Source organism: Anomaloglossus baeobatrachus, chromosome 1 (assembly GCF_048569485.1).
Source record: "Anomaloglossus baeobatrachus isolate aAnoBae1 chromosome 1, aAnoBae1.hap1, whole genome shotgun sequence".
In the NCBI taxonomy this organism is placed as follows: Eukaryota; Metazoa; Chordata; class Amphibia; order Anura; family Aromobatidae; genus Anomaloglossus; species Anomaloglossus baeobatrachus.
The window spans coordinates 511,198,382-511,222,004 of NC_134353.1; the positions used below are offsets into that span (position 1 = coordinate 511,198,382).

Sequence of the window (23,623 nt, forward strand, 5' to 3'; positions counted from 1 at the left end):
AGAGATTTCTTTGCCCTGAGGTGCCAATGATCAGTATGAGAGTGTGTGAGTAATAACACTAATTTTAAAACACTTGCCCCCATTCACACTTGAGATCTTGTAACACTAATGAGTTACATGACATGGACGAGTGAATGGCTAATTGGGACCAGTTTACCCATTTTCACTTTGTGGTGTGCTCACTTTTATATCCAGCAGTTTAGACATTAATGGTTGTGTGTTGAATTAGAGGGCACACCAAATTTACACTGTTAAACAAGCTGTACACTGTCTACCTTACATTGTATCAAAGTGTTGTACCATAAAAAGATATAATAAAACATGTAGAAAAATGTGAGGGGTGCACTCACTTTTGTGATATACTGTAGTGCTCATACACAGCGGACCTCTGTTGTCAGGTTATGGGAACTAAATTCTGTAATAAGAAATTGATGCATGGAAATAGTCTTATTGCCGTATTTGATGTCAGGATGCATTTTACACTAATATGGGGCACTTCATGGGGTTTTTGCATTCGTATGAACTTACGTCTACTTTCAACCTTAAAAACTAGGAAGAAAAGTGTTAGAAACCAACTTGAGACATCAGAGCAGCTTATATGACTATCTCTACACTGCTGTGTCGTTTTCAGTAAAATAAGGCTTTGTTCACACAGGACATTTTTGCAACGTTTTTTTCCTGACCAAAACCTAATCTTTTGGCAGGATATCTCCTGTGAGTCATCTGCGGTTTTGGTGCGGTTTTTGTAGCTTTTTTGTGGCGTTTTTACAGCGTCTTTTCTGTGATGTCAAGACCAGCAGGGGTTCAAGAATACCCGAATGTTGGGCCGGGCTCAGATTGACCGGGATCCGGCACTCGGATAGTAAAAAAGAAAAAAAAAAGGTAGAAAGAAAAAGAAAGTAAAGCAAGCATGCTATACTTACCAGTCTCCGGTAGATGCTAGATTGTATGGGCTCCTTGCAGGTATGACGTCGTTCAACAGGCCGCTATCACATGGGGGGCGAAGCATAATTGTAGTGGAAGGGAGAAAGCATTTCCAAGTTCACTAACCAAGCTGGTCACGCCCACTAACCGTGAGGAAGCCCATACATTCTAGGATCATCTGCATCTGCTCCCGTGGCCCCTCCTACTTCCGGTGCCGCTCATTAGCCTCATGCATATTCACTGCTTCCCCCCTCCCTGCTGGAGTCTGTGGGTCTATCGTACAGTAAAAAATAAATAAAGATAAAAAAATTACGTAGGGTCCCCCCATATTATGATACCCAGCACAGATAAAGCCTACAGTCACAGGCAGCAGCCCCCTGAAGTGGGCTTTATCTTTGCTGGGTATCAAAATAAGAGGGACCCCATGCTGTTTTTTTAATTATTTAAATAAATAAATAAATAATTAAAAAAAAAAAGTGTGCAGTCCCCCCCAATTTTGATATCCAGCCAAGATAAAGCCCACAGCTGGGGGCTGGTATTCTCAGGCTGGAGAGACCCAGCCTAAAAAATATCAGCCTTCAGCCGCCCAGGATTGTCGCATCCATTAGATGTGACAATCCCAGTACTTTACCCGGTTCTTCCCAAATTGCCCTGGTGTGGTGGCAATCTGGGTAAGATTAGGGGCTAATCGCAGATCATAGCTGTGACTAAAGCGGGCTTTACACGCTGTGACATTGCTAGCCGATGCTAGCGATGTTGAGCGTGATAGTACCCGCCCCCATCGTACGGCCGATATGCGGTGATCGCTACATTATCGCTACACTAGCGTCACATGCACATACCTGCTCTGCGACGTCGCTGTGACCGGCGAACCGCTTCCTTTCTAAGGGGGTGGTTCGTTCAGCGTCACAGCGACGTCACTAAGCGGCCGCCCAATTAAAGCGGAAGGGCGGAGATGGTCGGGACAAACATCCCGCCCACCTCCTTCCTTCCTCATTGCTGGCGGGACGCAGGTAAGAAGAGGTTCCTCGTTCCTGCGGCGTCACACGTAGCGATGTGTGCTGCCGCAGGAATGAGGAACAACATCGCTACTGCAACAGCAACGATAATTGGGAAGAGGGGGGCATGTCACCGATTAGCGATTTTGAACATTTTTGCAACAATTCAAAATCGCTAATAGGTGTCACACGCAACGATATCACTAACGCGGCCAGATGTGCGTCACAAATTCCGCTTTATCGATCTCGTAGCGTGTAAAGCCACCTTAAGTCCTAGATTGGTAATGGCAGGCGTCTATGAAACACACCCCATCACCAATCTGTATTAAGTGACAAGAAATAAACTCAAACACTGAAAAAATCCTTTATTTGAAATAAAATACAAAAAGCACCCTCTTTATTAACCCCATAATCACACCCTGCAGGTCCAACGTAATCCACACGAGGTCCCACGGCGATTCAGCTCTGCTACAGCTGAAGATCTAAATGCCACTGAATTGCTGATGTCAATATACACTGCCTAATATTTAATGGCTATGCTGCCCAAGGTTTAAAATGAAACAACATTCCTTTTTAATAAAAATTTCACTAAGTTGAAAAAGGCCATAGATTTGTAAATGTCACATACATGGAATAAAGTTGTACTAGTGCATGCAGAGTGAATTCAGTCTGCCCTTGGTAGCATGCTATGAGATGTGGATAAATGAGTCCTCCTTCAGTCCCAACGCGCGTTTTCACCTTTCTTCCTCACAGGACGTGTGTACATCTGAAGATCAGCCATAGAACAAGACAGCCCGCTGTGAGCTCCAGAGAATGAGTGGGCCGCACGATCAGTGGTCACGTCACATAGGTGATTCCCAGTCACAGCTGGCAATACTTGTGACCGTAAATAGCCTGAGTGAGGTCACCGCTGAATGTGCGGCTCATTCATTCTCTGTATAGACCCGCAGACCAGGTCTGTGGTTGGTTGCACTCAGATGCTGGGGGTGCGTCTGATTGCAACCAATCACAGATTAAAGCAGTGAATATGTAATGAGTGGGGAAGTGGAGGAGCGGCGGGAGCGTACAGCCACGCCAGTGATTTGGTAAATATATTGCTCCTGCTCCAATCCCCCTACCCCCACCACTATTTAAGTACCGGCCAGATACCCTGGATCAATTCCGGGCCTAGCCAGGTTTTTTATTAACCTGACCCGCCGATCCAGGGTATCTGCGAGTCCACCTGTCACTAGGGTGAAAAACCATAGCAAAAGCGCTGAAAATAATTGACATGTTCATTCCATAAGTCCTGGATCTTACGGCACCCAAACTGTCACTTTGGCCCATATGAAAATACCATTTCTATTAAAGATATGCAATAATTGGATGTCCTGTTGGATGTTTTGCACTGGGGCACACAAGCTTCAAGTTACACCACTAATGCAGAACACTTACATTGAGGTGTATGTCTAGAACCCTGTGACGAAGTCATTCACTATAATGAGGTAGATGGAATCCATACGGCCTCTGATGACTCTTATCTACTTCTTCCAGCAGTATGTCATGTTTTTAGGCATGCACCTTTTGTGCACCTCTAAAAAAATAGTTCTGCCCATCTGACACACTCTGCAAATGGTGGTGTCTGCAAACAGAGTCAAATTTTTACTCTATACATAGCAGCCTTTTCCTTTTAGGCCCTTCCTTCCATAATTTCTAACATTACGTAGGGTATTGTGCATGTCATAGAAATTTTGTAACAAATTGTGGAGTCTGTTTCCTCTTATTAATCCTTGTGAAAATTAAACCTCTGGGGATTAAACAATATTTTAATGAAAAAAATATATATGTATTTTTTTAATTTTAATGGCTGATGTTATAAAGTTCTGTGAAATATTGTTGGTGTCAACATGCAAACAATTTTTGTAGTCAAATTTTTCGTCAAAATTAGTTATTGATACAAATAAACACAAATCATATTGAATCTAATTTAATAACTAACATAGAGTAAAATGTGCCCCTAGAAAACAAACATTCAGAGAATCACTGGGAAAAGAAAAATTCCAGAGTTATTACTACACAAAGTAACATGTCACATTTGAAAAATGGGGCTTGTTTACGAAGGTGTATACTGGCTACGTCAGAAAAGGGTTAATGAAAAGGAAAAATAAATCGTTTGTAGTCTTACCTCCTGTATTACCAAACCCATAATATACAGGCAACTCTTTTAGTCTTTTTTCAGCTCTCATTGTCAGTAGAATGTTGCAAAAACTCACAAGTACTGGGTTATTGTGATAGTGGTCCACAAATATCATTCCGATCCATGTATTGTAGCCTAAGGATACACAGAGTTGATTTATTAGCATTCAATTACACAATGACACATATTGACCTTCACTAAGTTTTAAGGCCTACACACACATTAGATTAAAGTAGATGTCAGCTGATGATCTACTGTGCATTGGGGCCCCGGCCGACCAATGGTACATGAGAGATTGGGGGAGATGTCAAACACACACGTCTGATTTGGAACTCCTGATTGCATTGTTCTCCCGTTGGCTGACTGCTTTCTCATAGAGAACACAGAAGCACTCGGTTAAGTGAGTGCTTCTGTGTACACGAGATGGCTGTCAACTGATCGATTGTCCGAAGCAGCAGACAGCCATCTAATGTGTATGGCCAGCCTTAGCCAAACTTTAAGGTTCTGAACTTTTTAGGGGATCTTATGACCAGGGACAGGTCAAGGTAGGTAGGGAGGGTATTTGACTGCCTAAATTGATGAATCAAGTATAGATTACATTTAAAAATGATCTGCCTTTAACCCTTTCATGACTTTTGATGTATATGTATGTCAAAAGTCAAGTCTCTGCTTTTAAAGCGGGCTCGCACACCAAGTCTGCATGATTCCCTGCATATGTGCCTTAAATAGCCACAGATTGGAGATCTGTTCACAGCTGTTAACAAGTTAAATCCCAATGTCAATCTCTGACAATGGGATTTAATATGTGCCGGCAGAAGGGCACTTTATTCCCTGTTCACATGGGCGCGCCCGTGACGTGATCGCAGGGTGCCGATGGGTTGTCATGACAGCCAGGGGTCAGCTGTTGACCCTTGTTTATAGAAAAAAAGTAAAACATGATGATGACCCTGTGTCTGTTATTATGATCCTCCTGTGAATGCCAGCTGTGAGCTGGCATTCATAGGAGATCGTGATTTCTGCTTTTGAGAGCGGTGCTGATTTAATACTCTGTATAGCACAAACGATTAGATGATCGCAACTTCAAGTCCCCTGAGGGGACTAGTTAATTCAGTAGAAAGTAAAACATTTTTTTTAATAAAATAAGAAATAAAAAAAATACAAAAGTTCAAATCACCCCTCTTTTGCCCCATTAAAAATAAAAATTGGAATAAAAAAAATGCACATTCGCTGCTCTCTGAAATGTCTGATCTATCAAAATCTAAAAAAGTTAATCCGATCGGTCAATGGCGTATCGAGAAAGAAAATTAAAAGTCCAGAATTACGTTATTTTCAGGTCGCTGCAACATTGAAGTAAAATACAAAGGAGGCAATCATTGTATTTACCCCAAAATGCTATCAAAATAAATGTTAGCTTAGAGCATGAAAAATAAGCCATCACTAACCCCTGGATCTTGGAAAATGAAAATATGATGGGTCATGAAAAATAGCGAGAAAAGCAAACAATTTTTGTTTTACAAATTTCTGGGGGGTTACTTTTTACCACTTAAATAAAAAAAATACTATGTATGGTTGGTATCCATATAATCATACTGGCCTGGAAAATCATATTGCCAGGTCTGGTTTACCATATAGTAAACATGGTAAATTAAAAGTCCCCAAAAACAATTGTGGAATTGCACTTTTTTGCAATTTCACCTCACTTGGAATTGTTTTTCCATTTTGCAGTAGAATATATGGTAAAATGAATGAAGTCATTCAAAAGTACAACTCGTCCCGCAAAACAAAGCCCTCATATGGCTATATTATTGGAAAAATAGAAACATTATGGGTCCTGGAAGAAGTGGAGGCAAAAAACAAAAAGAAAATCGCCCCCGGACGAGAGTGAAGGGGTTAAGTTTGTTTGTATTTCCAATGAGACAATGAATTAGAATGGCCAAGCATGGTGTAGGTGACAGAGTTAAATTGTAAATTCACAAGGAATTTGCACAAAGAAGGAGATAAAATGGCGACTTGGTGTTGCAAATAAAACAACCCTAGGAATTGATGGGAAAGAATTTGATTAGGGGCAATGAATTGAATGAATAATGCTGCACTGCAGAGACCATGTTTTTAATATATAACATATTAGAAAATTGCCCTTACAAACTGACTTACCCATGTCTGCTGACTCGTATCCGCGTTGTAATATTGTCCGATCAATCCTTGCAATTAGCCAACTTCCCAAAATCAGACCAGAAAAAAGTCTAACTAAGCAAGCTCCCAAACCAAGAATCACATTGTAGAAGAAGAAAAAGTAATTAAAATTATGAAAAGCCTTCCTAAAATGAAAATATAAGAGAAAAAGATCACGTATAAAAGAAAAAAAGTCTTCATTCAATGGCCATTTTAATTAAGTACAAAAGAGCATAGGCTCAAAAAATGCTTTAATTTTTAATCATAAATTGACACAGAAATAGGAATGTGTGGAAATACTGTTCATGTAATATGAGTAACAATCTTCCCAAAGGGAGTTGCAAGTATGAGTGCTTATATAATGTTGGTTTAAGGCTATGTGCGCACTAGACCGTTTTACCCGCGGATTTACCCACGGATTTGCCGCGGAAATTTCTTGAGAAAGATTAGAAATCTTTCTGCAGACATTTCCCAGCAAAACCTATGTGTAAAAAAAAATAGCTGTGCGCACGCTGCAGATTTTTCTCAAGAAAATTTCTTGAGAAAATTTTCTTGAGAAACTTTCTTGAGAAAATGAGCATGTCCATTATTACCTGCGGAATACCCCCGGAATTTCAATACTTGCATGTGTCAGACAAAACCTGTGGAAAATCCGCGGTGAAATTGCGGTAAAATCGCGTCTAATCCGCGGTAAAAACGCATGCGCTTTTACCGCGGATTTGGTACGTTTTTTTCCCGCAGGTGCGGGAATCTTCAACTCCCAGAATGTCTCTCAAGAAAGTTTCTTGAGAAAAAGGACATTTCTAGTGCGCACATAGCCTAAATAAACTATAAAGAACTGGAACATAAAACAGTTATACAGTAGTAATCGGAAAGCATGAAGGTTCTAATAATGATCCTGTTTGTATAGAGCCCATACAGTGAGCAGAGAAGTAATCTATCCCGCAGTTTCCCTGATAAAAGTGAGAAGAAAGAAATATTAGGCAACTTGAATTTAAATGTCCTAACCATGTGTTCCCCTGGAAGAAAAGCTTGCTCAGAGGTGTCTAACAGTGATTTATGCAGCCCCATGCACAATCAACTAAAGTAGGCCAAAACCATCGATATCAACGGGTTTGTCTGACAGTCTAATACATATGTGAGCCCAAGAAAATTTTTGTAAATTTTTGTCAGGGTACATATCGATCCAGCATGTCTGTTTGTCTGTTTTCTGAATTCCAAATGTATTATCTTCTGTAAATAAGCAATTTTCAGACATGTTTGGCAACAACTTTTTCATAGAGAACACTGGAGTGCTCGGCTGAATGAGCAATAATGTGTGGGACTGCCAACTAATATGGTCTCTTTGTGCTGCCGCTGCTGTTACTGTGCTTTTGAGCCTCACCGTAGGCCAATATGCCATCCATTTATGCACCTTCTCCTCTGAACTGGGCTGGAATAACGAAGCACAGGTGGCTATATTCTGGGAAGGGTTGTCTGGAAGGAGAAAAGGACAGGATGGTGGGTCGGGATGTGCCATCTTCTCTGGACGACCTAGTATTGTTGGCTATCCGCATCAAGAATGATCCAGAGAGAAGAACCAGGAGAAGAGGTCATTGCGCTTGGCTCCATTATTCCAGATGCCCATCATGCCACAACCTGTAGCTTCCTCAGCTTCCTCCAAGCCCATGGAGGTAGATCAAGTGCATCTGGTGAGTAGCTGCTATGAGATTCGTTACACCAGTGAGAGGTGGTTCTACTGCGGAAGTCCAACGCACCTGATTCACTTCTGTTCAAAAAAGCCCTGAAACTGTCTAACCTAGGGTTGTTAGGAGAGGCTACCCTAGGTGAGGTAAGTCCTCTCCAACCCTTCCTTTGACCATATCTGTGACTAGTTGAGAAACCTGATTCTCCTCAATGACCTTACTGGACTTTGGTTTCGCCATGTATTAACTACAGAGGTCTCAACCAAATTACGATAAAGAATAAATACCACCTGCCACTTATACCAGAATTGTTCGACATGCTCCGAGGTTCCAGGATTTTCTCAAATCTCGACCTCTGTCATACGTACAACCTCGCCCCGATACGGTCGTGTGACAAATGTAAGATTGCCTTCAATACCCGTGACAGCCACTATGAGTATCAGGTAATGCTATTCAGGCTCAGCAATGCTCTGGCGGTCTTCCAGGAATTCGTCAACGATATATTCCGACATATGCTCTACTCATGTGTGGTAGTGTAGCTGGATGACATCTTGGTGTTTTCTCCTGATCTGCCCACACACAGGGGAAATGTCCAGAAACTAAGGGAGAATCATCACTATGCCAAATACGAGAAGTGCATCTTCAAGTGGTCTTCCTTGCTTTTTCTGGGCTACATAATCTCAGATGCTGGCTTGAGGATGGATCCAGACAAGGTATCGATGGTGCTGAAGTGGCCCAATGGTTTGAAAGCGATCCTCGGTTTCTCCAATTATTATTGGCAGTTTATCGAGCAATTCTTGTCCCAGATTCATCTTACCTTGGCTATTACTCGCAAGAGGGCAACTCCAAAGGTGTGGACCCCAGAACCGGAGGAAGTGTTTGTCACCGTCAAGCAGGCCTTCTCTCTGTCTCCGGCGCAGCATAGAACGGAGAGTAATAAGCAGTTCATCCTAGTGGTATATGCTTCGTCCTCCGGTGCCGATGCAGTCCTCATGCAGTCCTCATGCAGAAGTCTACTGCGGGTAAGATGGTGATTTGTGGATTCTTTTATATAGCTTTCTCTCCTGCTTAGCGCAACTACTCGATTGGCATCTGAGAGCTGTTGGTAATCAAGATAACACTGGAAGAATGGCGATATCTGCTGGAGGGAGAGGCGCATCCAGTCATCATCTACACTGACCACAAGAACTTGGCCTACCTACATCCGGCTGAGAGGTTAAATCTGCGCCAAGGACGGTGGTTGTTGTTAATCGCCAGCTACGACTTCGTTCTGCATTTCCACCCAGCTGAGAAGAATGTTAAGGCTGATGCGTTGTCTTGGTATTTTCTGTCGGTTAACCAAGAGGAGGAGCTGCAGCATATCATGGAGCCTTCCAGGATGCTGTTGGTGGCTCCTATAGATGTGTCTCGACTCCTTCCCGGTAAGGCGTTTGCTGCTGAAGCAGACAGGAAGCATGTTCTTCAGCGGAAGCATTCCGCCAAACTCGCCGGTCATGCTGAACAAAAGAAGTCCCTTCAGTTGATCTCTCAGCATTATTGGTGGCGAATGCTGCGACAAGATGTTCTGGAGTTTGTTTTGGCCTGTCCTTCATGTGCCCGCAGCAAGACCCCAAAAAAGCTTTCATCTAGGCAACTGCTTCCTCTACCAGTGCCATCTGCTCCTTGGCAACATATTTTGTTGGACTTTATCATCGACCTGCCTATGTCCTCCAGTTGCATTGCCATCTGGTTGGTAGTAGACAGGTTTTCGAAAATGGCCCATTTCACGCCGCTGGCTGGGTTGCCCTCAACACCAGCGCTCACGAGTGCTCACCAGTGCAGGGCCAGCTGCAAGCTACTAGATACCACCCTGGACTTCTCGTCGGCCGACAATCCGCAGTCTAAAGGTACCGTCACACTAAGCGACGCTCCAGCGATCCCACCAGCAACCTGACCTGGCAGGGATCGCTGGAGGGTCGCTACACGGGTTGCTGGTGAGCTGTCAAACAGGCAGATCTCACCAGCAACTAGTGACCAGCCCCCAGCCAGCAGCGACGCGTGGAAGCGATGCTGCGCTTGGTAACTAAGGTAAATATCGGGTAACCCACCCGATATTTACCTTGGTTACCAGCGCACATCGCTTAGCGCTGGCTCCCTGCACTCCTAGCCAGAGTACACATCGGGTTAATTACCCGATGTGTAGTCTGGCTATGTGTGCAGGGAGCCAGCACTCGCCGCGTGAGAGCGGCGGACGCTGGTAACGAATGTAAATATCGGGTAACCAAGGAAAGGGCTTCTTGGTTACCAGATATTTACATTGGTTACCAGCGTCCGCAGAAGCCGGCTCCCTACTCACTGCACATTCAGTTGTTGCTCTCTCGCTGTCACACACAGTGATATGTGCTTCACAGCGGGAGAGCAACAACTAAAAAATGGTCCAGGACATTCAGCAACAACCAGCGACCTCACAGCAGGGGCCAGGTTGTTGCTGGATGTCACACACAACAACATCGATAGCAACATCGCTGTTACGTCACAAAAGTCGTGCCTCAGCAGCGATGTTGCTTAGTGAGACATGGCCTTAACAGCCAAGTAGAATGGCTGAATCAGATCCTGACAAACTTCCTGCAGAACTTCATCAACAAGCATCAGAGGGACTGGGTGAAGTTTCTTACATGCTCTAAGTTCTTGTATAACAAGCACATAAGTGAATCTTCCGTCAAGTCTCCATTTCACATAGTGTATGGACAGTGACTCAAAATCTCATTCCAAGTGGCACTCACGTGCAGCAATCCTGTGGCTGATTCCCTTGCCAAGACTTTCTCAGATATTTGAGCGGAGACCAAGTCTTCCATGGAGGAATACTCCATGTGTATGAAGAGACACGTAGACAAGAGATGTCTTGATCCTCCTTCATTCCAGCCTGGAGACAAGGTATGGCCTTTTTCCAGGTAGGTCTGCCTCAAGTTGCTTTCCTACAAGTTGGGTCCTTGCTTTTTCGGTCCCTTTGAGGTGCTCCAGCGGAATAACGAGGTTTCCTACAAGTTGAAGCTCCCGGCCTCCTTATGAATTTCAAACTCCTTCCTTATGTCCCTCAAACCCGTCATCCTGAGCCATTACTACAGAGATTCAGGTACCTCCCCTCCTCCGGTCAGTTATGAAGACACCTTTGAGGTAAAATCCATCCTTGCTGTGAAAAGGTTCTGAGGTAAAACCTACTTAGTGGACTAGAAGGGGTTTGGCCCTGAGGAGAGGTAATGGGAGCCAAGGAAGAATATTAATGCCATCTTCTTAAGAGATTCCTGGAAAAGGGGGGGCAATAAGGAGAGTACTGTCCCCGCACTAGACCCCGAACTCTAACTCCATTTCTGGTTCCTGCTGCTGTCTCCCAGGCCTGTGCATGCTGTACTTTCAAAAATAATCGAAATTGCGACTCCTAAGTGATTGATATTTTTTAAAGAGCACCTTTTACCAAATTTTCCATCTCTGAACAGGCAGTGTTTGGGGAGTGGCAGTACAGAAAAAGCTGACAATGCTTTGAGTGGCTTAGAGTTGTTGAAAGGGTTTGTTATTTAACACAGCTAAATTCTGCTGTACTGCCTTTGCCCCCCAAATGAACTGCAAAGAGATTAATGCATAATTCTGTCAATAATCACACTTCTGTCTGTTGTGCACATGGCAACATGTAATCATTCTGCAATGAAATCAAACGGTCACTGTATGCCTTACAGAAGAGTAGCCTGTTCTGAGCTACTGGGGCCCATGTTCTTCTTTTCCCTGTGTGTTACTGCTTGTTTTTGATTGGTCAATAACATACAGGAGGAAGAAGTATACACTCCCAGTGAAAACACTCTAATAATGACCCCTTGGAAATACCAAAAATGAATTCATTAGGTGCCTAATATTTTAATTGCTAATGTCTTTGCAATGAAGAGACAAAAAATAATCTCCCAAAACATTTATTCTACTCTCCAGCCACTATTATATTTGTGTCTTGTTCAACACTAAAAGTTTGGTAAAAGTTCCTCTTGAATGGATACCGGAAAAGGTTGTAACAAATAGCATGCTTTTGAGACTAGTCATAGTATAACACAAAATCTTAAGAGTCACATATTTATATACAACAGAATATGGAAAAAGCATAAAAGTGATCTGAAGCACTGATTGAGGTCTGGTCCATGTTTGTGATGCCCTCATGAGATCTGATGGGCACATTCCTATAAGTATTGAAAGGTAACTGCAAATCCCAGAGAGACCGATGAGTCTTGGAATACAAACTTATGATAATCTTTGACACTCTCAGAGCAGGAATGAATGTGTCGCATGGATTAATGTCAGTCTACATCAATTAAGGAATGTGCCCTTCAGACTTCTGTAAAGGCTTCACAACAATATAACTCAATCAAAGGACAATAACATTTGAACACTTCTTATCTATAAACAGCACCAATATTTACTGCTTGAACTGCCTGTCATGGGTGTGTCACAGTTAACAGACAACCCTGTGGTTTCTGGCTGCACTAGGTCGCTGCGTTTGGCTGCACAGACTAATCTTTGATATTCCATTCTTTATTCCTTGGTGTGAATGGAGTACTATATATCTTCCCTGTTAGGGTCAACTCTTTCCCTTTTGGACCCTGCAGATACCTTGGCAGTTCAGCGGCAAATCCTTGTCCCCACTCCCTGTGTCTTTACGTACCTGCATTTCCCTTTGGTTTGTGGCCAGTGATAGAGTTTACTCCTATGCTGTCCAAATTGCAAGAAGTCAGCTTGAAATTTCCTGTTGTCACACGTTGTATGTTGCTGTCATTCTCCTAACGTCATCTTGCCAAGAAGTTGTCTGTTTGCATTCCCTATTTGTTTTCCCTGTTTGTTGTTTTGGTCTTAATGGGGTTGACTAGTGCTCATCCTATCCGGTCACTACCTGGGGCCTATTTCAGTTCAGCCAGGGCCTAGGTATAATGATCAGTGTATAAGTGCAGAACCTATCTAGGGACGTCAGGGGAGCCAGGCGTCAGAGGTAGGTGTTACCAGGAGTCACCTTCTTCCCCCTTTCCTAGAGACAGGAAGTGCATTCACGAAACGTGCGTCAAGGTGTACCAGTGGCATATGCATTGTGGTAATTGATCATTCATTATTCCATTTGTACTGATTTTTACTTCTGGGTTTTCACTGTTTGATTGTCTGTTATTTTTTCCAGCCTGTCTGCAGAATTACAGAGTTGCAAAATGGTACTGACATATCGAAATCATGGTGTCAACATTTACTCCTATACAAATGTCATTTTGACAGGGGAATTTCTTTTTCTTTTTCAGCAGCAATTTTTCACAACCTGGCCAGCAGAGTCTGTGTTTAACTCTGTTTTTTTCCAGGGTTCCCTGTCAATTACATGTATTAGGTGCCATTTATGTGTTTGATTATTTAAGTTGATTTTGACCACTATTATATATTTATTATATAACTCTGTATTTGAACAGATTTATGTGGGGTTGATGTACATTTACCACAGGATTACCAGATGAGATTTTGTTCAGCACATGCACTTTATGTCTCTTCCTGTGTATTAGCCCAAATACTTTAAATATATATAGATATTTCTCCGCTAAGATCACTTATTCAGCAGCTGAAAAAAAGCACTTGCACTTTATTAGTATTTACTAAATCTGTTTTTGTTGCACCCAGCACCCCAAAACCTTTTTGAGAATATTATCTGTAGTGTTACTTACCGTGCTACAGGTTACATAATTGTGATTAATATACGAGTCTGTGATTAAGTATGCATTAAATGATTATATCGCTTTGCTGCCAACTATAGATGACAATATATATATATCTTTTTTTTTTTTTCATGCCTTGGTCCATTGTTTCACTTTTTCTCTCCTAAGTTTTTCATGTTTTTATTGTTATCCCTCTATAGTAATTTAATAAAGGAGTTTTATTATTCTATATATTTGATTTTGAGACATAAGTCTTATTGGATTTCTCATTGTAATGTGACTATAATGGTGATTCTGAATATAGTTTACAGTGGAACCTCGCTTAACGAGTAACCCAGTTAGCGAGTATTTCGCCTAACGAGCAAAGTTTGCTGTAGATTTGTAACTCGATTTACAAGCAAGCTTTGCTGTACAAGGAAAATACTCACCGCACACACTTCCAGTTCCGTACATCCACCGCGCTCTAACCTGCTCTTGCAGTCCACACAAACACACACATGCATGCACAAACACACACAAGCACGCATGCACGCTCGCACAGACACACATATTATGCTCACCTTACCTTCCATTCCCTCGCTGGCCTCCTGGAACTTGCATGTATCGGGTAACCAAGGCGACTGATGCGACCTTCAGCTCCCAGTGCGCTGACATCAAAGGCAGGAGCCGCTTGCCTCTGATTGGCCAGCGCGCTGCCTTTGAGTAGCGGCTGACAGCGGAAGGTCCTCCCTCGTCGCGATGCTAGCCGATACACATGCTGTATCTGCGGACTACAAGACCCAGGAGGCTGGCGATGGAACGGAAGGTAAACATTATGCTCACCTTACCTTCCGTTCCATCGCCGGCCTCATGGTTCTTCTAGTTCGCCGCTCCATGATGTGTATCCGGTAACCATCGGCGATGAGGGAGGAACTCCCCCTGTCAGGCGCTACTCAAAGGCAGCGCGCTGGCCAATCAGAGGCAAGCGGCTCCTGCCTTTGACGTCAGCGCGCTGGGAGCTGAAGGTCCCGCATCGGTCGCCTTGGTTACCTGATACACAGCCCGTACCGGCGAACTACAAGATCCAGCAGTCCGGCAATGGAACGGAAGGGAAGGTGAGCATAGTGTGTGTGTGCGTGCTTGTGTGTGTGTTTGTGCATGTTTGTGTGTGTTTGTGCGTGTTTGTGCGTGTTTGTGCGTGTTTGTGCGTGTTTGAACGTGTGTGGAATGGCACAATAGGGGACCAGGATGGGAGATTTAACAAGTTGTGGAACGAATTGTTTGCATTGCAATGATTTCCTATGGGAAATCTTGCTTTGCTGAACGAGTAACTTGGTTAACAAGCACACTCCCAGAACGGATTGTTCTCATTAACCAAGGTTCCACTGTACTGGGTTCCGAAGTTGAGATAAGATCACAGTTTTCTCTGCTACAGATCTAACAGTGGTCTCAATGTGGACCCTGTATAAATATGCCCACACCACTGACTCATAGTATCATAGTTTTTAAGGTTGAAGGGAGACTCTAAGTCCATCTAGTTCAACCCGTAGCCTCACATGTTGATCCAGAGGAAGGCAAAAAAAACCCCAATGTGGCAAACAAGTTCCAATGGGGAAAAAAATTCCTTCCTGACTCCACATCCGGCAATCAGACTAGTTCCCTGGATCAATACCCTGTCATAAAATCTACTATACATAACTGGTAATATTAAATTTTTCAAGAAAGGCATCCAGGCTCTGCTTAAATGTTAGTAGTGAATCACTCATTACAACATCATGCGGCAGAGAGTTCCACAGTCTCACTGCTCGTACAGTAAAGAATCCTCGTCTGTGATTATGATTAAACCTTCTTTCCTCAAGACGTAGCGGATGCCCCCGTGTTCCAGTCACAGGCCTAGGTGTAAAAAGATCTTTGGAAAGGTCTCTGTACTGTCCCCTCATATATTTATACATTGTGATTAGATCCCCCCTAAGCCTTCGTTTTTCCAAACTAAATAACCCCAAGTTTAATAACCTGTCTTGGTATTGCAGCCCACCCATTCCTCTAATAATCTTGGTCTCTCTTCTCTGCACTCTCTCCAGTTCAGCTATGTCCTTCTTATATATCGGTGACCAGAATTGTACACAGTATTCTAAGTGCGGTCGCACTAGTGACTTGTACAGAGGTAGAACTATATTTTTTTCATGAACACTTATACCTCTTTTAATACATCCCATTATTTTTTTAGCCCTGGCAGCAGCTGCCTGGCACTGTCCACTAAAAGGGAAGTTTACCATCCACCCATACACCCAAGTCTTTTTCTGTGTCTGTTTTACCCAGTGTTCTACAATTAAGTACATAATCATAAATGTTATTTCCTCTACCCAAGTGCATAACCTTACATTTATCTACATTAAACTTCAATTGCCACTTCTCAGCCCAATCCTCCAATTTACATAAATCTCCCTGTAATATAAAATTATCCTCCTCTGTATTGATTACCCTGCAGAGTTTAGTATCATCTGCAAATATTGAAATTCTACTCCGCATGCCCCCAACAAGGTCATTTATAAATATGTTGAAAAGAAGCGGGCCCAATACTGACCCCTGTGGTACCCCACTATGAACTGAGACCCAGTCCGAGTACGTACCATTAATAACCACCCTTTGTTTCCTATCACTGAGCCAGTTTTTAACCCAGTTACACATATTTTCCCCTATCCCCATTATTCTCATTTTATGTACCAACCTTTTGTGTGGCACCGTATCAAAAGCTTTTGAAAAGTCCATAAACACAACATCCACTGCATTTCCCTGGTCCAGGCTTGAACTTACCTCTTCATAGAAGCTGATCAAATTAGTTTGACAGGATCGATCCCTCATAAACCCATGTTGATACTCTGTCATAAGGTTATTTTTCTTGAGATACTCCAGTATAGCATCTCTCAAGAAACCCTCAAGGATTTTACCAACCGTAGAGGTTAAACTTACCGGCCTATAATTTCCCGGCTCAGTTTTTGTCCCCTTTTTGAATATTGGCACCACATTTGCTATGCGCCAGTCCTGCGGTACCGACCCTGTTATTAAGGAATCTGAGAAGATTAAAAATAATGGTCTATCTATCACAGAACTCAATTCCTGTAGTACTCTGGGGTGTATGCCATCCGGGCCCAGAGATTTGTCAACCTTAGTGATTTCGAGGCGGCGGCGTACTTCCTGCTGGGTTAAGCAGGTAATATTCAAGGGTGAATTTATGGTATCACTGGTCATGTCATCTGCCATGGCATTTTCTTGTATAAAAACCGTAGAAAAAAGTCATTCAGCAGGTTGGCTTTACCCTCATCTCCTTCCACCATTTCACCAAGACTATTTTTAAGGGGGCCAACACTATCGCTTTTCAGTTTTTTACTGTTTATGTAGTTAAAGAATATTTTAGGATTATTTTTACTTTCTCTCGCAATGAGTCTCTCTGTCTCAAACTTAGCTAACTTAATTTGCTTTTTACATATTTTATTTAATTTTCTATAATTATATAATGCCTCATCACTACCTACCCTCTTTAATTCTTTTAAGGCTTTCTGTTTTTCTTTTATTGCTTCCCTTACAGCTCTATTTAGCCATAGGGGCTTCCTCCTATTTCTAGCATGTTTGTTCCCATAGGGTATATTTTCTGCGCAAGCCCTATTCAGGATGCTCATAAAAGTCTCCCATTTGCTTTGTGTACTTTTATTACTTAGTACATCATCCCAGTTTATTGCACTAAGATCATCTCTCAACCGTTTAAAATTTGCTTTCCTGAAGTTTAGTGTCCTTGTAGCCCCTCTACTAGACATCTTACTAAAGAATACATGAAAACTTATTATTTTGTGATCACTATTCCCCAAGTAACCCCCAACTTGTATATTTGATATGCGGTCTGGCCTATTGGTTAGTACAAGGTATAGTAGTGCTCCCCCTCTTGTGGGGTCCTGTACCATTTGTGAAAGGTAATTATCTTTCATTGTTATCAAAAATCTATTTCCTTTGCTGGAACTGCAAGTTTCTGTTCCCCAATTTATATCAGGAAAGTTAAAGTCCCCCATAATAATTACCTCTCCGAGACTCGCTGCTTTATCAATTTGCTTTATGAGGAGATTCTCTACCTCTTCCATAATATTCGGCATCTTATAACACACCCCTATCAGTATTTTATTATTCATTCTCCCCCCCCTTATCTCCACCCATAGGGACTCTACATTCTCAGTACCCTCACATATGTTGTCACGCAGGATGGGTTTTAAGGATGATTTTACATATAGACACACACCTCCCCCTCGCTTATTTGTACGGTCATTCCTGAATACGCTATAACCCTGTAAATTAACAGCCCAGTCATAGCTCTCATCCAGCCATGTCTCTGATATCCCCACTATATCATAATTTTCTTCCAACAATATTAATTCTAATTCCTCCACCTTATTTGTGAGGCTTCGGGCATTAGTGTACATGCACGTTACGTATGACTCTGTACCTGTATTCCTGCTTACTGTATTAACTGTCCTAACCCTTCCCCCCGTACCACCCCCAATTTCATTACTTGTGCCCTGGTCACTATCTGCACTACATTCCCCTTCTATAAAGTGAATACCCTCACCCCCCATTCCTAGTTTAAACACTCCTCCAACCTTCTAGCCATTTTCTGCCCCAGCAGAGCTGCACCTTCCCCATTAAGATGCAGCCCATCCCTAGCATAGAATCTGTAGCCAACTGAAAAGTCGGCCCAATTCTCCAGGAACCCAAAACCCTCTTTCCTACACCAATTCCTGAGCCACCTGTTAACCTCCCTGATCTCTCTTTGCCTCTCTGGTGTGGCTCATGGCACAGGAAGTATTTCCGAAAATACCACCTTTGAGGTCCATGCTTTAAGCTTACAACCTAATTCCCTGAAATCATCTTTAAGGACCTTCCACCTACCTCTAACTTTGTCATTTGTGCCAATGTGTACAATGACCGCTGGGTCCTCCCCAGCCCCTCCCAGTAATCTGTCAACCCGATCAGCGATGTGCCGAACTCGAGCGCCAGGAAGACAACACACTGTTCGGCGATCCCTGTCTTTGTGACAGATTGCCCTATCTGTCCCCCTAATAATTGAGTCCCCCACTACCAGTACCTGTCTTGCCTGCCCTGCACTCCTATTCCCCCCCTTACTGGAGCAGACACTCCTCTGGCGTTCAGAGGTCATGCCTTGCTGCAGCAATGCTACCCCTGTAATGACATCCCCCTCATCTGCCAAGTTTGAAAACCTATTGGGGTGTGTCAGTTCAGGACTAGCCTTCCTAGCATTTTTCCCTTTACCCCCCTTTCTAACTGTCACCCAGCTACCTACCTCACCGTCCTGCCGCTCCCTACTACGATCCTCCCCCACATCTGACCCAGCAAGCTGCTGCTCAGTGAGCAGCAAACTCCTTTCCATATTGCTAATGCATCTCAGAGTTGCCAGCTGCTCATTTAGATCCAGTATCTGGGCTTCCAAATGTGCAACTTGCTCACATCTCGAACAACAGTATGCACTGGATCGCATTAGCAATGCAAGATGTGCACTGGATCGCATTAGCAATAGTGGAGCACATTTTCTAATGGGGATAGCACTAAACAAATGTTAAGTAATTAAACAACTAAATACAAACAATTCTACTCACACTTACTTTTGCTCACACTTTGCTCACTCACGCTCACAATAAAGAAGACAGGCTAAAATTTGCGCGCCGCTAGGCGCGCGGTTTTCAGAAGTCTTCCTTCCGGCTGTAACGGCCAAAACCCGGTTCTCCTTGAGCTCGCGGTGACTCTTCACTTGTCCCAGAAGGCATTGGGAATATGCAAATTATCCTCGCAAGACTCCTTCCCTGGCTTTCAGAAGTCTTCCTTCCGGCTGTAACGGCCAAAACCCGGTTCTCCTTGAGCTCGCGGTGACTCTTCACTTATCCCAGAAGGCACTGGGAATATGCAAATTATCCTCGCAAGACTCCTTCCCTGGCTTTCAGAAGTCTTCCTTCCGGCTGTAACGGCCAAAACCCGGTTCTCCTTGAGCTCGCGGTGACTCTTCACTTGTCCCAGAAGGCATTGGGAATATGCAAATTATCCTCGCAAGACTCCTTCCCTGGCTTTCAGAAGTCTTCCTTCCGGCTGTAACGGCCAAAACCCGGTTCTCCTTGAGCTCGCGGTGACTCTTCACTTATCCCAGAAGGCACTGGGAATATGCAAATTATCCTCGCAAGACTCCTTCCCTGGCTTTCAGAAGTCTTCCTTCCGGCTGTAACGGCCAAAACCCGGTTCTCCTTGAGCTCGCGGTGACTCTTCACTTATGCCAGAAGGCACTGGGAATATGCAAATTATCCTCGCAAGACTCCTTCCCTGGCTTTCAGAAGTCTTCCTTCCGGCTGTAACGGCCAAAACCCGGTTCTCCTTGAGCTCGCGGTGACTCTTCACTTATCCCAGAAGGCACTGGGAATATGCAAATTATCCTCGCAAGACTCCTTCCCTGGCTTAACAGCTTTCTGTGTACACTATATATTTACAAAAGGTTGCTAATCAGTGGTGGAGCGGGGTTACACAGAGCAGTTGACTAGATGGCACACATTAATTCCTATTTTCTCCTACAAAAAATAGAAGATATGATGGCTCCATATTAAGGGGCTGTCAGAGGTCAGGAAGAAAAATTCCGCTTACATCAGATGCAACACTACTCTTGTAACAAGGCAGGTGCTGCTTCTGGAAATAAAGTAAACCTTTTTGTCATATATGTCAAGCAAGCCCTTCCATCACATAGACTTACAAAAAAAAATCAATATTACCTGTTATTTAGCGCTAATGGTTTATGTTTATCCTCAGGAGATATTTTTTTCTGCAGAAAGAATTGTCTGGCTAATACAACTTGCAATATTATCACCGAAATAACAACTGCAATTGTGAGTCTTAAAAGAAAAAAGAAAATATTATCAAAATTAAAAAAATAAATTCAGTATACCGTATATTATATATCAATATGTTCTTATGCTCATTCTTTGGGAGCTACAGAGAACTTTTAGGGAGTTTAAAGCAAGTATTTATTTGTTTAGTATGCATCCAAAGAAGGTCTCGGGAAGACATGACCTTTGACGTTTTCTAACTTACTTATATGAATGTGTAGCAATCAATAAAGACTTTTTAATCTACTGTTTTATTAGATGGCAAATTCCTTATGTCCGAAAAAGAACAAAAGTTTTTTAGTTTGTTTTTTTTTTCATAAATCAATAGTACATGGGAAGATATCAAACTTTCCAATATGTTAAGCCACACATCCAAGCCCTCTTCACCTCCTGCCGCCTCTAACTCATAAATATTTCCCGAATCCGTACATTCCTTTCCCAAGAAGCTGCAAAAACCCTAGTACATGCCTTTATTATCTCCTGCCAGGATTATTTCAACCTTCTGCTTTGTGGCCTCCCTTCTAACAGTCTCGCACCCCTACAATCTATTCTAAACTATGCTGCCTGGCTAATCCACCTGTCCCCCCGATACTCCCCGACCTCTCCTCTCTGCCAATCCCATCACTGGCTTCCCATTGCCCAACGACTTCAGTTCAAAACACTAACCATGACATACAAAGCCATCCACAACCTGTCTCCTCCCTACATCTGTGACCTAGTCTCCCGGTACTTACCTGCACGTAACCTTCGATCCTCACAAGATCGCCTTCTCTATTCCCCTCTCATCTCCTCTTCCCACCATCGCATCCAAGATTTCTCCCATGCCTTCCCTATACTCTGGAATGCACTGCCACAACACATCAGACTCTCGCCTACCTTGACTAGCTTCAAAAGGAACCTGAAGACCCACCTCTTCTGACAAGCCTACAACTTGCCGTAACCCTCAGTCTGATATAGCGCCGCACAACCAGCTCTACCCTAACCTATTGTATCCTCACCTATCCCTTGTAGACTGTGAGCCCTCGCGGGCAGGGACCTCTATCCTCCTGTACCAGTCTGTGCCTTGTATTGTTTATGATTATTGTACTTGTCCCTATTATGTATACCCCTTTCACATGTAAAGCGCCATGGAATTGATGGCGCTATAATAATAAATAATAATAATAATAATAATTATAATGTTATCACACAACAACTCAATTTTCTCCACTTAAAAGCCACTTATCCCTCCAGATACCTGCACAGACCACTTAATTGATCGATAATATCTGTACACAGAGAGATCAGGTAAAATGTGGCATCCCATAAAAGTTATAGACAGGGAGGCTGGAGTGAGAAGCTAGTGAGAAAGAGAGCCACAGCGAGATTGTCTTCTGGTCAGTATTGTACCTTACGACAAATTAAAATTAAAACACGGATATAACCACTTGGGACGTGGGTCCCTTGACACAAAATATTAGTCTCATAAGCATTAATAAGGCAGTTAGTGTCAGAAGACACTTTTTTTTAATCAACTGAAGTTTTGGTTGTCCTTAATAAATAATCTAATGTAAGACTATGTGCAGAAATCGCGTTTTTTTGTGCAGAAAATCTGCACATAAAAACGCATGTTTTGGCAGGAAAAAAGCGCAGAAAAACGCATATTTTTTATTGTGTTTTTTCACATGCTTTTTTTTGTGCGTCTTGTAGTCATGGCGCTTGCGGGGGTTCCTGCACGGTTACCCCTGCGATCACTGCCAGGTAAGCAGCTGACCTTTCAGCCAGGACCCGACTCTCGCTACCAGGAGCGGTGCCCGTGCCGCTCCAGCAGTTTAATCCCCTAAATGCTGCGATCACTGCGATCAAAGCATTCAGAAGACAGGGAGAGGAATCGCTTACATCTCCTTGGTGTTAAAGTCCCTGTAATGCAACCCCGGGTTACTGAGGTACGGATCGCTTCACAGACCAGGGCACCTATGTCACTGGAGTTCCCTGCAGCAAGGTCCCATGGTAAAGACCGTGAGATGAGAAAATATCTGCTGACACTGGCTATGTGGCCAAGGTGCAGGGAACCCAAGTGAACCGAGTTCCTGTCGGCGGATCTGCCGGAAACCCTGGTCATCCGCCTGCATGAACTCGATTTATTTTGTGACTTCACAGGAGTTCCTTGCAGCAAGGTTCCATGGTAAGGACCATGAGATTAGGAAATGGCTGCAGGGAACCCCAGTGATGTAAAAAAAGCACATAAAAACACACAAAAAAAAACAATGTGGGCATTACACATGCATTTTTTTCTCCGCTTTTCACTAACTCCATTGAAGTCAAATATTGAAATAGCAGGAAAAAAATGCTGAAACAATTGATGTGCTGCTTCTTTTTTCAGCAACAAAAACTGCAAGGAAAAAAGAAGCAGTGTGTGCACAGCAAGTCGGGATTCTCATAGACTTTGCTGGGATGAATTTTCCTTGCTTTTATTGATTAAAAAAAGCAAGGAAAAAGCAACATGGGCACAAGGCCTAAAGACCTAAAGGCCTAAAGATTTATAAAAGTAAGAAAATCTGTGTTGTATGATGGGATTCTGCTAATAAAGTTGAAAAGCAGTAAGTAAACTTACATGGAAATTCCAAATCCTTTCAGTACTTCTAAAGCTTTGCCATGCTTTATCGGAAACACAAATGCATAAACAAAAAACAGGCCAAACAAGCTTTGGACAATGTGCATTATCAAGTAACCTGCAGAAAGAAAGAACTTCAGTAAATGTGAAAACGGATATTAGAAAGATCTTTTCTATAGGAGCATAATTATTGACATACCCCATAAAACATATGCAACTTGCCAACCAGAGTATCGCGCTATGGAAGCCTAGGTGTGAAAGAAAAAGACATGCATTACATCATTAAAGAACACCATATTTCAGTATGTATACCTGAATAACGCTTTCTCAAAACATGCCGAGAATGCTTTAGTTCTTGTATTTCGTCTATACAGCAAGGTACGCTTGAGTCTAAATTATTCTGTATGCTTAGCCAGAGGCGTTGGTTATCCTATATCCTCATACATTTAAGTTTATGTTCACGACTCGTTTTATGTT

The 23,623-nt window shown here is 42.9% G+C and overlaps 1 protein-coding gene across 1 annotated transcript in view; it reads right to left on the minus strand.

The window, feature by feature from the left end:
* LOC142295775 (stimulated by retinoic acid gene 6 protein-like) overlaps positions 1–23,623 on the minus strand; it is a 143,969-nt gene that overhangs the window by 15,279 nt on the left and 105,067 nt on the right. Inside the window, exons 13-17 of the mRNA XM_075338863.1 lie at positions 23,346–23,394; positions 23,147–23,264; positions 20,440–20,559; positions 6,253–6,416; positions 4,087–4,233 (exon numbers count right to left, since the gene is read on the minus strand). Coding sequence (XP_075194978.1) covers positions 4,087–4,233; positions 6,253–6,416; positions 20,440–20,559; positions 23,147–23,264; positions 23,346–23,394 — 598 coding nt within the window. The remainder of the gene's footprint in view (positions 1–4,086; positions 4,234–6,252; positions 6,417–20,439; positions 20,560–23,146; positions 23,265–23,345; positions 23,395–23,623) is intronic.